Source organism: Synchiropus splendidus, chromosome 10 (assembly GCF_027744825.2).
Source record: "Synchiropus splendidus isolate RoL2022-P1 chromosome 10, RoL_Sspl_1.0, whole genome shotgun sequence".
NCBI lineage: Eukaryota > Metazoa > Chordata > Actinopteri > Syngnathiformes > Callionymidae > Synchiropus > Synchiropus splendidus.
This window is the reverse complement of record NC_071343.1, coordinates 14761587-14777060: the sequence shown is the minus strand read 5'-3', so window position 1 is coordinate 14777060 and position 15474 is coordinate 14761587. Positions and strand designations below refer to the sequence as shown.

General features: G+C 46.8%; 1 protein-coding gene and 1 non-coding gene across 3 annotated transcripts in view; one reads left to right on the top strand and one right to left on the bottom strand.

Moving 5' to 3' along the window:
- Positions 1-15474, bottom strand: part of igf2bp2a (insulin-like growth factor 2 mRNA binding protein 2a) — a 53280-nt gene that overhangs the window by 37476 nt on the left and 330 nt on the right. The window contains exons 1-3 of one of the 2 annotated variants that reach the window (XM_053876830.1): positions 5350-5557; positions 3354-3531; positions 2350-2407 (exon numbers count right to left, since the gene is read on the bottom strand). In XM_053876830.1, coding sequence (XP_053732805.1) covers positions 2350-2407; positions 3354-3531; positions 5350-5370 — 257 coding nt within the window. In that variant the 5' untranslated portion in view covers positions 5371-5557. Of the gene's footprint in view, positions 1-2349; positions 2408-3353; positions 3532-5349; positions 5558-15474 lie in introns of those variants that run through there. The other variant, XM_053876831.1, reaches the window with a different exon arrangement.
- trnad-guc (transfer RNA aspartic acid (anticodon GUC)) lies at positions 14975-15046 on the top strand. Its single transcript has one exon. It is a non-coding gene; the product is annotated as a tRNA-Asp (tRNA).

Genomic DNA, 15474 nt, shown 5'->3' with positions numbered 1-15474 from the left:
AACTATTATCTTTTAAAAAAATGCATTCACAGCAAAACACACTTAAAATGATTTTATTAAACATGACTGAAATATCTTGGCTGAAAAGAAAATTTAATACACAAATACACCGTTTTAGTCACTGTTTGACAATACAGATTTAAGTTTGATTAAATACAAGCTTGCTATAATTTGTGTATTTAATTATGGAGATTCAATGATTCAAATTATTCTTTTGTGAGCTTAAATGTCGTTTTGAAAGCTATAACCTCAGCATATATTGGGTTCCACGCTATTTTAAAAATATTTTTTTAAACAGTAAATAAATCATTCAGGAAATGCAGTAAAAGCATCCTAACTTCTCATAAAATTAAATAATAATAGATTTATTACAGATTAAACAGTCATGCACATACACCATTAATGTTCTGGATCTGATTAAAACATTTTACTGTCAATGAAGGTGATGAATACTCGTCTACATTAGTATATAAATATATTTATGGTAAACCTTCAAAACGAATTTATTGAGAATGCAAAACGTGCATGTTTTATCTTTTGAAGTGTGTAAAAGGGGAAATTGTGTATTTTACTTCAAGGACAAACGTTCATGAAAGCAAACAAAATTATAAAAGAGTCTAAAATACGTTTTAGGATTATTCTGTTCAACCTTTATTTAATTTTCACCTTAATGTTGTCTTAGTCGTTTTTATTGTGCAAAAAAAGAGTAAGATTGATTTGTTTATCTATTTTTGGCGCTGTAACGTCATTTAATATTTTGTTTTCAGCACAACAAAACCACCTGAATATTGTAATTGACGAAGCAAAACGTAGTTTACAATACGTTCTCGGTCTGCGTGCGAGTACTTCACGTGTAATCGTTGTCGTGTAATGATTATACAATTATCATTTTTTTGTTGGATTTCGCGGATTAAATGTAACAATAAAACGTGTTTTTATGAATTGTTTCATGATTATTATTATCTGGGGTGATTTGCGTACATTATCACGGGTTGATTTATTAAATACACGACAAAGACGGGTTTTTCCGTGAAGAGAAGGTGAAAATTACGTGTGTTACCATAGGGGCGAATGCAAACGCTGCGAATACGTGTTTCAAAGTTAATAAATAATCGTATTTTTATGTTAAAATGCGTCTACGCGGCTTTAAACGATTAAAACTGGTCAATTTTAGAGAAAGGGCTGGCAAGGCGTCGCCACTCGTAGATGAATGCAGCGTGTGTGATTCGCCCTGAAAGTCGCCGTTTCTCCCTAAAGCACCTGAACGCATCATATACGTTAAGTGCCACCATGTCGCGGCGATCAGAGCCTCGGACTCGGAACATGGAAGCGTGTCCTGGAGTGAAACGTGGTCACTGGCTCCATGTGAGTCCGCCTTTGCTGGAGCAGAGCAGGGCCATCATGGCAGCCATTATGAGCCTCTCCAACATTGGCCTACGTGCACATGAACTGTGGGGAGTGGCGCAGGCTTCAACGCCATGTTGCGCCCTTCTCTTCCTTAAAAGCGTCCAGATCGAGACGTATAGCGAGGAGAGAGCTCTGCTGCTCGCTCTGCGGTTGGTTTCCACATACATTCTTGCTGGTGAAAGGGAGAAAACAGCGAGGAAACCCTGCACTGGAGGGGGAGGACTATGCCGCTGGGAAGCGCATAAAGTCTGGGTCACATGTTCCTCCGCAAGGGGCTTGAATATTTACCTTTTTGTCACGCAATGTAAGTCTTTCCCTCCAGCCAGGGGCCATGTGGAGAGAAGGGGGAGGATCTATACGTGTAGCAAGAGTATAGGCTGCGCCACATGCCTCACACGACCATTGCGCAAAGCAGGATTGGAACAAGTTGACAGGCGTTTTTAAAAAAAAATTAAATCAAAATCAAAATCACAAAAGTTATCAAAACAACATGCTTAACAAAAAAATCAACTGCAGTAAACACACAATTCAACACACAAATAGCAGATTTAAAAGCACAATAAATACGTAAAATGCATTTTTCCCCCCGACTTCAATTCGCTAGCAATAACCGGGAGAAGAAATATTGACATGAAACAAGCCATTTTCAATGACTCGGGCCTCGCTGCGGAAATTGTCGATGCAGTTTACGTGAACACGCCATTTCGCCGCCTTTAAAACGGGTAGAATTAAAAGAACACGAAGAGACGGCGAAACAGTTGCTAAAATTAATTAAAAGCACTCGGGGCGTCTGAGAAATGTCCAATAAAGAGGGTCGCTAGATTTCGTGGCGGAAGACTACAGGTCACACAGAGCGCTATGGGGCACAGTATAGGCACAGTGTGTGTTGGTGGGGTGTGTGTGTGTGTGTGTGTTAGTGTGTGTATTAGGTTGTAGGCCTACCTTAGTTTTTTGGGAACAGAGTAGTCTACCTCTATCACCTGTCCGTGAAATTCAGTCCCTGTGGGAGTGAAAATGGACAGTGTTTGGTTATTTGTGTGATGACAAGAACAACACTTTAAATCACTTCGCCAAGTAGGCGCGTCCCCCCCATTCAAACACGCCGTGGAAATGTGAAATAAAAGTGCCGCTACACGCACGAGTCACGCTTTAATGGGGAGAAACGAAGAGAGCAAACATGTAACGTGAAGTTTGGTGAACCCAGCCGGCGCCAAAATAAAGCTATAGAGGGGAAATAGGCAGCCATGCTTTCCACTCCCACAGCCCCCACTGTGCACTATTTTCACACACAAACGCTCGAAAGGCGATTTCGGCAACTTTAAATTGAAGCTGGCTGTTGGTAAAATCGCGTGTGTGGAGGCTTTTGGGGGGTTTCGCGGCGCGGCTCGGCTGTTCTTGGAGGTTTTTTATCATGAGTGGCCTGGCGCAGCACGGAATTAGCGTCTCACCTCGTCCCCCCTCAGCTACCTGTTTATTAGCTCTTTCCTCCGGACCCCCGTGACCCACCTCCACGACACCTCGTAAAAACATGCCCGGACATCACAGGAACACGGATCTGACAAGTTTTCCGCGCTGGCGTCGCTCAGCTCCCTTCAATAAAATCAAGATAAAAAATAAGTGAAAAATAATTACCCGGAGACCATCCCCATACATTCCAGCGGCTGATTGCAAAGTAGCGCCCCACACCATCGGAATCTCCCCCGATATCGAGAATAAATGGGATTTTTTTTTTTTTGTACAACCCCACGGTCCTGTGATCGATTATTTATCTAGTTATTGTTTGCGATCGTCCCGCAACTCCGGGGTAGACACACGCCGGGGCAATGACAACAACAACAGTGATGAATAAAAGACGCGCTGGTGATGTTTTTAACGCCACCGTTCAATTCATTCCTGTCACCGCAGCATCACTCACTACTTTATCCCCCCAAAAAAAGCCCACTCACCGGAGAGACACTCTATCGCCTTCACGGCCGCGTTCTGGTCCGGCAAGTCAACAAAAGCATAGCCGGTTTTGAGGAGAAACTGCTCGGCCACTGGCAGCTTCCTCTCCCCGAAGAGCTGCTGGAGGTCCTCGACAGTGACCGACGGACTTAGATTCCCAACATATAGTTTGTTCATGATCTGAAAGGGTGAATGAAATCCTCAGATGGGGAGGGAGGGAGGGGGTTTAAATCCAGAAGTGACAGGCGATGCTCGAGTAACGGAAAAAAATATTCATTTAAAAAAAAATGAAAAAGAAAAATGGGAGAGAAATGCGGCAAGTGATTCCCCCCGCGGACGCCGAGCGTTACAGGCAGCCCCCCAGCACCAACTCTGGCCCTGGTCAAACTCTTTGAACAGGGACTCAGGGAAGAAAAAAAAAGTCTAGTTACGACACTACTCTGGAGCCAAGAAGCACCGCCTCTCAATAACATCGAACCCTGAAATCGCCAGAAAACACTGGAGGTGCATGTGCGGGAAGATCCACCTCAAACAGGCGCTCCCAAATCATTCATTCCAAATCACGCGTCCGATTAAAAAATAAAAAAAATATTTATAGATAGATTTAATTTCCAGAGGCATCAATATATCGACACGTGTTTTCCATCTATCATTTAACAGTTTAATCTCATTGTGAATTCTACTTTTAACTCTTTTTTTCTCTTTAGTAAGTAGTTAAATTCCTGCAGCTTAACCGATTAAACAAATGGCCTTTGCAGGGCGAATCCCCTCCCCCCGTGCGTAAAGTGGTGGAGTGGAGTAGGTGTGTGCATTGTGGGAGTGTTTGAAGAGGAAAGGAAACTATAGGATGATGTGGATTTCAAAATAAAAGCACAGCAAGGCGCTCGACGGTCTTCCTGCACCTCCACCAGAAGAGGAGGAGTCTTGGCCGACGCTGTTCCTGCATGTGACTTGCCGCCACCCTCGGAACTGTACCGCCAGCCTACTGTAGACGAGACCACCTTTGCTAAACAGGTCCGATCAGGAGCCCACCCAGCGCGTTTCCGCCTCTGGTGTTAAACCGCGGGTACATACTATACATTCAGCGCGCACGAGTTGAACTTTACTAAAGAAAGAAATGGATTAACACCGCTGAGTCATGACGGCCGAAAAATGTCCACCTTCCTAAACTGCAGCATGAACGAGTCGACCTATTTTCGTGTTTCATTTATAATGATACATTGTTTATTCATTTAAAATATATATTTTTTAAAAATTAAAATATATCAAATCTGTAAGTTTTATGCCTTCATATCCATATTGACTGGCTGGTTTCTACGCTAACAATAACAATAATAATCACAATAATACAGTTTCTGATGACAGATAAATGTATGACTTAACAAAACCCACATTTCAGAATAGGTTGTAAGGTATAACTACCCTGCTGCCCCAGCTATCCTGCTGGGCGTAAACCAATACACTTTAATTTCTGAATTTATTCAGAAATAAATATGGTTATGTTGCATCACCGAAGAGGATCTCGACCACTGGTACAGAACCTTTGCACGGGTTACGAGAGTCCCTTCCAGCTCTCCCTTTTTAAATAAAAAATAATAAATAAATCAAATCTATGCAATTAATTATAAATATTCCAATGCAACAATCAAGACTTTTTGTACAGCGTTTCATGTAGGATATAAATCTCAAAGCCAATTTATTTAGTAAAGTGTTCATCCCATTTGATTTGCAGCATGAAATGAATAACCGACTAATTCAACTGAAGTGTAAAAAAAAAAGGATAAACAATCCTTCTTTACTCTGCCTGCGTCGCCATGTGATTGTTGTCTGTGCTGACTGGATGGGATCCAAACAAATACAAACGTTATCATCTCAGCCAGTACATGTAACAGGTTTAACGGCTCCTCGCAACGGCTCGCAGAAATAATGCAGCTCAACGTAAACATCAGTCCACAGAGACCGGGACCTTTGAAAATAGTGTAACACACTTTGTATTACCTGCAGATCTCCTTCAGACATTCACAAAATCATGATAGATAAATTACTGTCGCTAGGTGAAACCAGATTAGGGTGAAAAACGTCTAAACATAAATCCTGATGCAATATTGCCTTTCTATGCAACTTAAGGACTGTATACACGACCGCCAGGTGGCAGTAAAGTCACAGTGAATTTTCTATATCTCTCTCTATACTGTATATATAATGCACGTAACTTAGTCATTTTAACTTGAGCTTTGTGATGTGTTTCGTTCATGAACTTCAAAAACCTAATAATAATGAAAAACAATTTAGAACTGGTCCAATAAAACCAGTACTTTTGTTGAATAAACTAGACAATTACTGCCTTCTGAAGACGAATCTGTGAGATTTAAAAATCAGTTCTTGGTGACCACATCAACAGGAATATTGATTTTTCTATTTAGTTGTACTACCTGTTCTGTATTAACATTAGCATATTTGATGTTGAATAGCAATTTGAGTTGATACATTAATATTTGACACTTTACCTGCAATATCTGTTTTACAATTTCACTTGCCCTGGCATCAGTTCAAAACCTTCATTTAAATCCACAATGAAAGTGGGGTCAAAAACACCTTTTTGACTGTGGGTCACCAGACACTGGAGCTTCTTTGTGCTTGACACAGCGGAAAAAGATGTTTGAATAACGTGATTGAAGTGGTGTCTTCATTCCAGATGAAGTTTCTTTCAGATCAAGAGGGGTTGTTTATGCCGGTTGTTGATCCGGTCAGCATCCATGAGGACCACCGTCCGATCATCGCACCATGTCTGGGCTGATGCTTTGCATGCAACAAATGTGAACAGATGTGAATAAATGGAATAATATCATATTCTTTTCTAGACCCTTCCTCACTCTCTGTGCAACTTTCGTAGGAATTGGAATTTCTATCCTGCAGTGTATGGACATCGTGTGACGTCAAGAAAACCTTGAGTGCATGGTAAGCTGTAGTTGTACCGCCTTTTTTAAATGTAACTTAATGGAAGATTTAGATATACATTTATAACGGATTCAAGATTAGTCACATTGACTCACAGAATCCACAACTGTTTTTCTATTTTGGCTGCTCAAAACAGTTCGCCAGCAGATATCCAGTTCACAACCGGTCAACACACCAGGGAACGCTGGCCGGGAAAAACAGCAACCGAGAATACTTCATTGAAAAGTCCATACACGAGTACTCCATTTGAAAAGTGTGAATTATCAGAGTTAGCTATAAACGTCTATATGTTGTTTGTGGATTGATCTGAGGTTGCTTGTCCCCTTTAATGTAGTTGAGATAATCACTTCCAGATTACACTCCCAAGACACCGGATTGGTGAAAAGAAAAACCTGCGTCTGCAACCTGCAGCCCTTAGTGGAACAGGTATTATCATCTACTATTAGGGGAAAAAAAACATATGTCGACCACAGGACTAATAAGACCACATATTGTCGACCTGGGAGCTTCTTTTGTCATCAACCAGTGACATAGACCGACTGACTTGAGAGAATTTAGACTGTCCCTGAAAGAAAGTACAGAAATTCTATCAGAATTTCACTTTATCACTTGGACCAAATGATTGTCCGTCAACCTGGTTGCGTCTATTTCCAGCCTCAAAACATTGGCTATGGTTACCTAACAGCTCAGAAAGGTTATTGTAAACAGCTTAGTCTGACTACTGAAGAAAAATCGGAATTTCCATTACTCTGACGACACAACCCCGATAGCGCGATAAACAGCTGGACTAAGCTAGCATGTAGCCGAGTAGCTCGACTGGGATCAGACTGGGTGATGTGCGGCTGCGTGAGCTTCAGCTACGCTGAGGAACTAAACAAGCTCATCCGCTAATCACAGTCTTATGACGTCTAATAACCGTCTATACAGCTAAGAAGTTGTGTGTGTAACCAGATGTTGTGTGTTACTCCGCCTCGGACCTGATATCAGCTGTGTTTTGTAACTCGCGACGACGATGATCTGCAGATTTGCCTTCAACATCCTTTGCTCAGGTCATATTTTTCGTTAGTTGACACAAGAAGTTTAGAAGACATGATTTGTTGGTCTAAGGAGACGACGTTAGCTAGCAACGTTAGCATGGTTGCTAACCATGCCCGAGGCTGGTGATCAAATGCAAGATTCTGTACTTTTGTCACTGGACATTCATGTAAATACATAGACAACACAACCTCAGGAATATTTCAATGTGTACAGAAAGTGAGTTTAATTCCAAAACTTCCCAAAGGAAGCCGATTTATGATGAGGACCGCTATGAAGGTGACGCCGTTGAACCATCGGAGGAGCTCAGTAATTCCACTGATCAGCCACAGCGTGTAAACCGGGAGAACACAGACACTTTATCGAGCTATTGCCTTAGTCGGGCTACTTTATGCATGGAACCGCAGTCATTGACCACCTGACTTGAGAGTAGGGCTGAACGATATGGACAGAATTTCACATCTTAATAGTGCAGGCCCGATATCTCGATATCGAGAGGATACAAGACGGCCAAGATCAGTTTACACAGGGCGATGACGTCTTCTTCTTCAAGGTCTGTCATGACTGATTCCAGAGGATCTGAACTGGAAGGGGGGCATCAGTATATTATGGTTAGTTTACGCATGTGTCAGCGCTGCGGGAATGCTTCAGCAGGAACGATCAATTCACGTCAACACCGCAAACTGGGATAAAACTGACATTTCAGGGAATCTAAATAGTTCCCATGCCAGCCGACCACAGAACTAAGAACGGTAAAGACTGTTGACATAGGAGCTTCTATTGTCATCAGCCAGCTACATTGACCGACTGAATTTATACTGTCCTGGAAAACATGTACAGAAATTCCTATAGCTGTCCTACCTGACAGCTCGGAAACATTATTGTAAACTGCTTAGTCCGACTACTGAAGAGAAATCGGAATTTCCATTAGTCGGACTACACGACCTGGAGAACGTGATTAATAACGTGACTAAGCTAGCATGTAGCTGAGTATAGTGTAATGTCCGGAGGATTCAGGGACGAGACGGATGAGAGTTAGATGCTTCTTTAATTATTAACGTGTCGTTGCTTCCCGCTCCCAAAACTCAAGACTCACTCACCACCTTTCACCCGGAACTCGAACCAAAAGCCCCGCACCTCACCACTCTCGCGAGATCCCCAACACACACACACATCGTAACCATTACACAGCTCCCTCCCAACAAAGTCCCTCGCCCCGAGGGACCACAAAATCACTGAACTGTGCCGGCCGCCGTCTCTGTCTCTGCGGTCGCGGAGTGGCCAGCCCGGGCTGTCGCGTCGGCTGCATCTCCGGGGGGTCAACCACTGCAGCTGGCTCCACTTCCTCACTCCTCTGGGTAGAGACTGGAAAGTTAGTGTTTGGAGGAAATAAAGAGTTACCTCTATATGGGGCCAGTCTGTCTCTGTGGAGTACGACACTCTTCCTCCTGTCGTGCAGCTGCACCCGGTAAACCACCTCTCCCAGACGCTCCCTCACCTTGCAGGGACCCACCCAATGGCAGTCCAATTTGGGACATCGCCCCCTCTTCCTGCGAGGTCGGTAGACCCAGACCAGCTCCCCGGCGAGGAAATGCCTTCCCTTCGACCTTAGGTCATAGTTCCGCTTCTGCCGGATACCCGCCTTATCTAGCTGGTCTCTTGCGAAGGCGTGAGCAGACTCCAGGCGATCCTGCAGTCTTCTTGCATACTCCGGACCAGGAGGAACAGTGGGCGTATCCGGAGGTTTACCAAAAACAATCTCAGCCGGCGTACGGAGTTCCCTACCAAGCATGAGAAGGGCCGGGGTGCAGGACGTGGACTCCTGGACTGCAGATCTGTACGCCATGAGGACAAGAGGCAGGTGTTTGTCCCAGTCACGTTGGTGCTCTGAGGTCAAGATGGCTAACTGCTTTGCCAGGGTCCTGTTGAACCTTTCCACGAGGCCGTCGCTTTGGGGATGGAGGGCGGTTGTCCGGGTCTTGTGCACACCCATCCGGTCACACAAGGCAGCGAAGACCCGCGATTCAAAGTTTCTCCCCTGGTCACTGTGGAGCACTTCTGGTGCTCCAAATCTGCTGAACATGCCCTCCAGCAGAACGTCAGCCACAGTCTCCGCCTCCTGGTCAGGTATTGCATATGCTTCGGGCCACTTGGTGAAATAATCCATGGCTACTAAGACGAAGCGATTTCCATTTTCAGTGGTGGGGAACGGGCCCAGGATGTCCACAGCTACTCGCTCCATCGGGGCACCGGCAGGTTGCTGCTGCAGCTGTGCTTTGGACTGATCAGGAGGGTCTTGGTAGGCTGCGCAGAGGTCACATCGGCGACAAAAGTCCTCTGTGTCCCGTCTGATCCGGCCCCAGTAAAATCCCTGACGGAGCCTGCGGAGTGTTTTAGCCACGCCAAAATGACCAGCACCAGCAGTTCCATGAGCTGTTTTTAAGACGGCTTCCCTCAGCGACACAGGAACGACTACCTGCCACCTCTCCTCCCCTGTAGCAGGTTCTTTCCAGGCCCTCTGTAGCACTCCATCTTTCACCCTGAGTGCCTCAAACATGGTCCACAGTCCTTTTGTTGTTACTGAGCACCCGGTCACTTCATCCCTGGCTGGTTTCGTGCCCCTCCTTATCCAGTATAACACGGGCTGGAGGTCTAGGTCTTGCTCCTGCTGCGCCGTCCACTCAGCAGCGTCAACTGCCAGCATACTTCTGCAGACAGGTCCTGACTTACTGTCCAACTGGCTGGTGTCTTCCTCAGCGCACAGCTCTCTTTCTCGTACCTCCCGCTTCTCGCAGAACCGGCACCCCTCAGGTGCACAAGGGCGACGGGACAGGGCGTCCGCATTCATGTGTCTCGCCCCAGGTCGGTGCACCACTGTGAAGTCGTAGGACTGGAGCACTTCAATCCAGCGTGCCACCTGACCTTCCGGTTCCCTAAAAGACATGAGCCATTGTAGAGCAGAATGGTCAGTTCTGACGATAAATGGCCGCCCACACAGGTAATACCTGAAGTGTTTGATCGCTGAAACCAGGGCCAGGAGCTCCCGCCTGGTGACACAATACCGGCGCTCAGCCTTGCTGAATGACTTACTGAAGTAAGCCACCACATGCTCTTTCCCATCCGCATCTTGAGCCAAAACTGCACCCATTCCCACATTGCTGGCATCCGTATCCAGTACAAACTTTAACCCAGGGTCAGGAGGGGCAAGGATGGGAGACTCAGTTAACGCTGTCTGGAGCGAGCTGAAGGCCTGCTGGCAATCCGGTGACCACTGGAACACTTCGTTCTTCTGCAGAAGTCGATAGAGGGGAGCGGCTATGCAGGAGAAACCTCTCACAAACTTTCTATAATAGGAGGCCAGACCGAGGAAACTCTTCAACTGTCTATGGTTGGCTGGGACAGGCCAATCTCTCACAGCATGCACCTTTTCCTCCAGCGTGCTGATCCCTTCAACCCCCGGTCTGTGACCCAAAAACTCAACCTCTCTCCTCATAAAGCGGCATTTCTCCGGGTGCAGTTTCAGACCTGCAGCTTCCACCCTTCCCAGGACCTGCTTTAATGTCTCCAACGCAGCTTCGAAAGAACGACCATGTGCCAGGATGTCGTCCAAATACACCAGACATTCCTGTCGGGGCATACCTTGCAGCACTCTGTCCATGAGTCGTTCAAAGGTAGCCGGAGCATTGCACAGACCGAAACTCAGGACCCGGAACTGCCAGAGGCCCCTGTCGGTGCAGAAGGCCGTCTTCGGTTTCGCTGATGGGCTCAGTGGCACCTGCCAGTATCCACTCCGCAGGTCTAGTGATGAGAACCAAGTGGAGCCAGACACCATATCCAATGCCTCGTCAACTCGGGGTAATGGATAACAGTCCTTTTTGGTCACATTGTTTAGAGGTCTATAATCCACACAGAACCTCATCTTGGCACTGTTCTTTTTCCTCACCATCACCACCCCTGAGGCCCATGGACTATCTGATGGTTCTATTATGCCAGCCTGCAGCATTTCATCCACTGCTCTGTCTGCAGCCTCCCGATGGGCTAGTGGCAGGCGACGGGGACGTGTCTTAATGGGCAGGGCATCCCCAGTGTCGATTTTGTGCTGCACCAGGTGTGTCAACCCCACCTCGTTGTCCGTGAGTGCAAAAATGTGGGCAAACTCAGCAAGCACCTTCCACAACTCCTCCTGTTGCCCCAGTTCCAGCTGGTCACAGTTCTTCCTCCAGATTTCTCTTACTGCAGCCAATCTGGCTGTTCCTTCCACGGTGGCAGCTGTGTCTCCAGAGGGTGCAGGGGGCTCTACAGGTGGTGGCTGAGCCAAAACAGGCTGGTGAGGACTATGGGGCTGAGAGCAGTGGACACTGGAACCTGTAACATGGGACTCTGACTCTGTGGATTTCTGGACCAGGGCATGACGTTCAGTCAATGGTGCAGCGCCTGTCATTTTAACTGCACCTCCCCCTGGGACATGTAAGATGTTATCCATGAGATCCAATTTGCACTGGAGGGAGTGCAGAAAATCAAGTCCCAATATACATGAGTCCTGGATCAGTGCCACCCATACAATGAAATCCACAGTCAGCCCTGCTATCATCAGATGAACATTTCGCCTCCCCAGCATCGGTGCAAGGTCACCTGTCACTGTCCTTAGTTGCACTGTAGTTTGCTCCAGTTTTTCACCTGCTGGAACCATGTCAGGTCGCACCAGCGTCACTGTAGAACCCGTATCAACAAGAGCTGTGCAGGGGACCCCGTTTATGGTGACTGGAACATGGCAGAAGTTCCCAGCATGTGTCCAACCCACGACCATGGCTGATTCCGTGTCAGGGGAAAATGGAGTTATTGTTCTTGAGTCGAAGTTTTGCGCTGCCTCAGCTATGGACGCTGTCACCTGGGACTCATAATGGGGGGTTAGTGTCGTCCCATCTCCACACCCCCCCGGTCGTTTCCCTGGTTATTTGCATACCTGGGGCACTCCCTGAGAAGATGGCCTGGTTGTCCACATCCCCAGCAGACTCGTGAGCGCTGGCGGGGCCGAGAACTCCGTACTGGTGGTTGGATTGTCACACCCCTGATCAGCTCAGTCATCTCCGCAGCCCACTTGGGTATGGTCTCAGCAGCTTCCATGTGCACCGCAGTCCTCACTGAAACTGGTCCACCACTTTCCACGCCCTCCTCGACAAGTTCCCGCTCCAAGGCTAGTTCCATGGCTTCCTGAAGCGAGCGCGGGTGGGCTAGTTGGGTCTGGATGCGCAGACTTCTGGGTGTCAAGGCTTGGAGGAACTGGTCCCGAGCAAGTTCCGTCTGCACTGTAGGGGGCATGTGGGCATAGGCCCTCCGGGCCAGGGTCTCAATGTCATTCGCCAGAACACGAAGAGGTTCCCCGGGAAGTCTGCGTCTGTTGGCCAGCTCCGAACGCAGGACGCTGGGTTGGTCACAATGGCCAAAACGTCGCTGTAGCGCCCCCACAAGAGCCCCATAATCCGTCCTCTCCTCAGGGCTTAACAGCAGCAAGCAGGCCAGGGCATCATCAGTCAGACACAACGCCAGCTGTAGTGCTTTAACTTCTTCTGACCATTCAGCAGCGAGAGCAAGGAGTTCAAATTGGGCATGAAACGCCTGCCAGTCTGATCTACCGGAGTACTTGGGCGTCTTGCACGGAGGGCGGTTAATGATCCCACCGTGAAAGACACTCTCCGTCTGTGTCGGGGTTCTGACGTCACGCGCGGCAGTAGTCGAACACAACCCCGCATCCGCAGCCATGCGCCTCACCGAGTTTTTCAGACGGATCTTTGTCTCTGTGGCACGCTCCATCTGTGACTTCCAAAACTTTTCCGTCTCGGAATCGTCATCCACCGGCTCCTTTTTCACTTTAGGTCGCGCTCCGGCTCCGATGGACATTGTAGCTCCTGCACAGCAAACCGCACCCGACGAACTCCTCTGATGCTTCAGCGAAAAAAATCCAGGAAACAGTCCGTAAAGCTCCACTTCTGACACCAGTGTAATGTCCGGAGGATTCAGGGACGAGACGGATGAGAGTTAGATGCTTCTTTAATTATTAACGTGTCGTTGCTTCCCGCTCCCAAAACTCAAGACTCACTCACCACCTTTCACCCGGAACTCGAACCAAAAGCCCCGCACCTCACCACTCTCGCGAGATCCCCAACACACACACACATCGTAACCATTACAATAGTAACCGAGAATAGGATCGGACATTGTCATGTGCAGCTGATATCAGCAGTGTTTCGTAACTCGCGACGAGGACGATCTGAAAGTTTGCCTTCACTCTGGTCGTATTGATCGTTAGTTCTCACGAAAAGTTTAGAAGACATGATTTGTTGGCATTAGCACTAAGTTAGCAACCGTTAGCATGGTTGCTAACTTAGTCGAGGCCGCAAGACTTTGTACTGTAGTTACTCAACCTCTGTCATTCATGTAATACATAGACAACACAATCTCAGGAAGATTTCAATTTATTCAGAAACTTGTGAGTTTAATTCCAAAACCTTTCTAAAGGAGAGAACTTGACCATGTATGTCAAACAACCCTCTCCATGCAGGAGAGGGTTGTTTGACATAGACACTGTTCGTGAAGTGGGCGGTGGAATTGTTTTAGGTGATGGAACTAGTTTGTTGCACCGCTTAGCTTCACCGCCATTTTGGCACCTTGCTCTGCTCTGCATCCTCCTGGAGGAGGACTTTTTTGGCCACTAAATCAGTTGACTGTGCAGTCGTTGACTTGAGAGAATTTGGTCTGTTCCCAGGAAATGCCCCAAAACAACTATGCACCAGCAATGGTGGCTCAGTGGTAGAGACCAGGGTGTTTGCCATCATTTCAACCACTTGTTCGAGCACAGTAACAAAAATGAAACTGGCTTCATTGACTCCCATACGGCAGACTGACATCTACAACTCTAAATAGTTTGACAAAGCACTATTTTTACAAGTGAGACCATTCAACGCCGGTCGCTTTCAAACTATGGGAAAATGTGCATTTGCTTCCTGAACAATGCGTGAAGATATACTAACTTCCTATGAGTCAACCATTAGTATGCATAGGCTGGGTGGGATCATGAGGGCAGTTAGGGATGTTAATCTAATTTTATCTAGTCTAATTTAACATGCCTTGAGTCCCCATCCACGGGAGATGGCTATCAACGGGCCATTACATCATGTGAGGTGTACATTTATTGTTACATTTTATGCTTATATAACTGAAGTACTGTGACGTTGAGAAGTAAAAGCTGGGTATTTGGCTTTACAGCTGGAATGTAGAATGTAGCCATAGACTCAAAGGTTCCGCCCTGCACTGGAGGAGGAAGTGACATCATGGAAGAGGAAAGGCGATATCACTGGAGATGCAGCGGGAATAAGCGCAAGAAGAGGCATCATCGCTGGAGGACCAATGGGAACAATCCTGGCTTCAGATTGTAGCATAAGTTGTATTTGCTTTATGTCATCTGGGCCTTTTAGGTTTGATGTAACGTTGAGGCTGTGGGGCCAGGCTGCTTTTTACATGTGACCACCATTTAATCCTTTTATATTTCATACTTTTTGTCCTCCTTGGACTTCTCCGATTAACAATAAGCGGTGATGCTTCAAAGCAGGTAAATGCGTTGAAACCACACAACTCCTCGTTAGTATAGTGGTAAGTATCCCCGCCTGTCACGCGGGAGACCGGGGTTCGATTCCCCGACGGGGAGGAAACAACATTTTTCTCTGTCGTCTACATTATTAATACAAGTGAGTGGTAGCTCATCCTATTGTAAACGTTTTTGATACCCATGACTTCGCTCTGCACAAACCTAAATGTTTACAGAAACCATAGCCACCCCCCTGTGGTCTTACCTGGTACTACGGTCAATATAAAACTCATTTCCCTCCTCTACACCCTTTTATTTCCTTAAGATATTTGGGTCAAGCCGCACAGACATATCCCATGGAGGATAGCCATCTCCATGGCTTTCTGTGAGCGTCCTTCTAACCTCTGGGCTCTTCCCACCCTCGAGGCAGCCTAGTCTGTGACCCTCCTGAGGGACGTGTCTGCGGGTCCCACCTCCAATTTTTAGCCTATCTCCTCGATGTCACCACAATGGTCTCATCTCACACAGTCAGTACAGCCACATTAGCT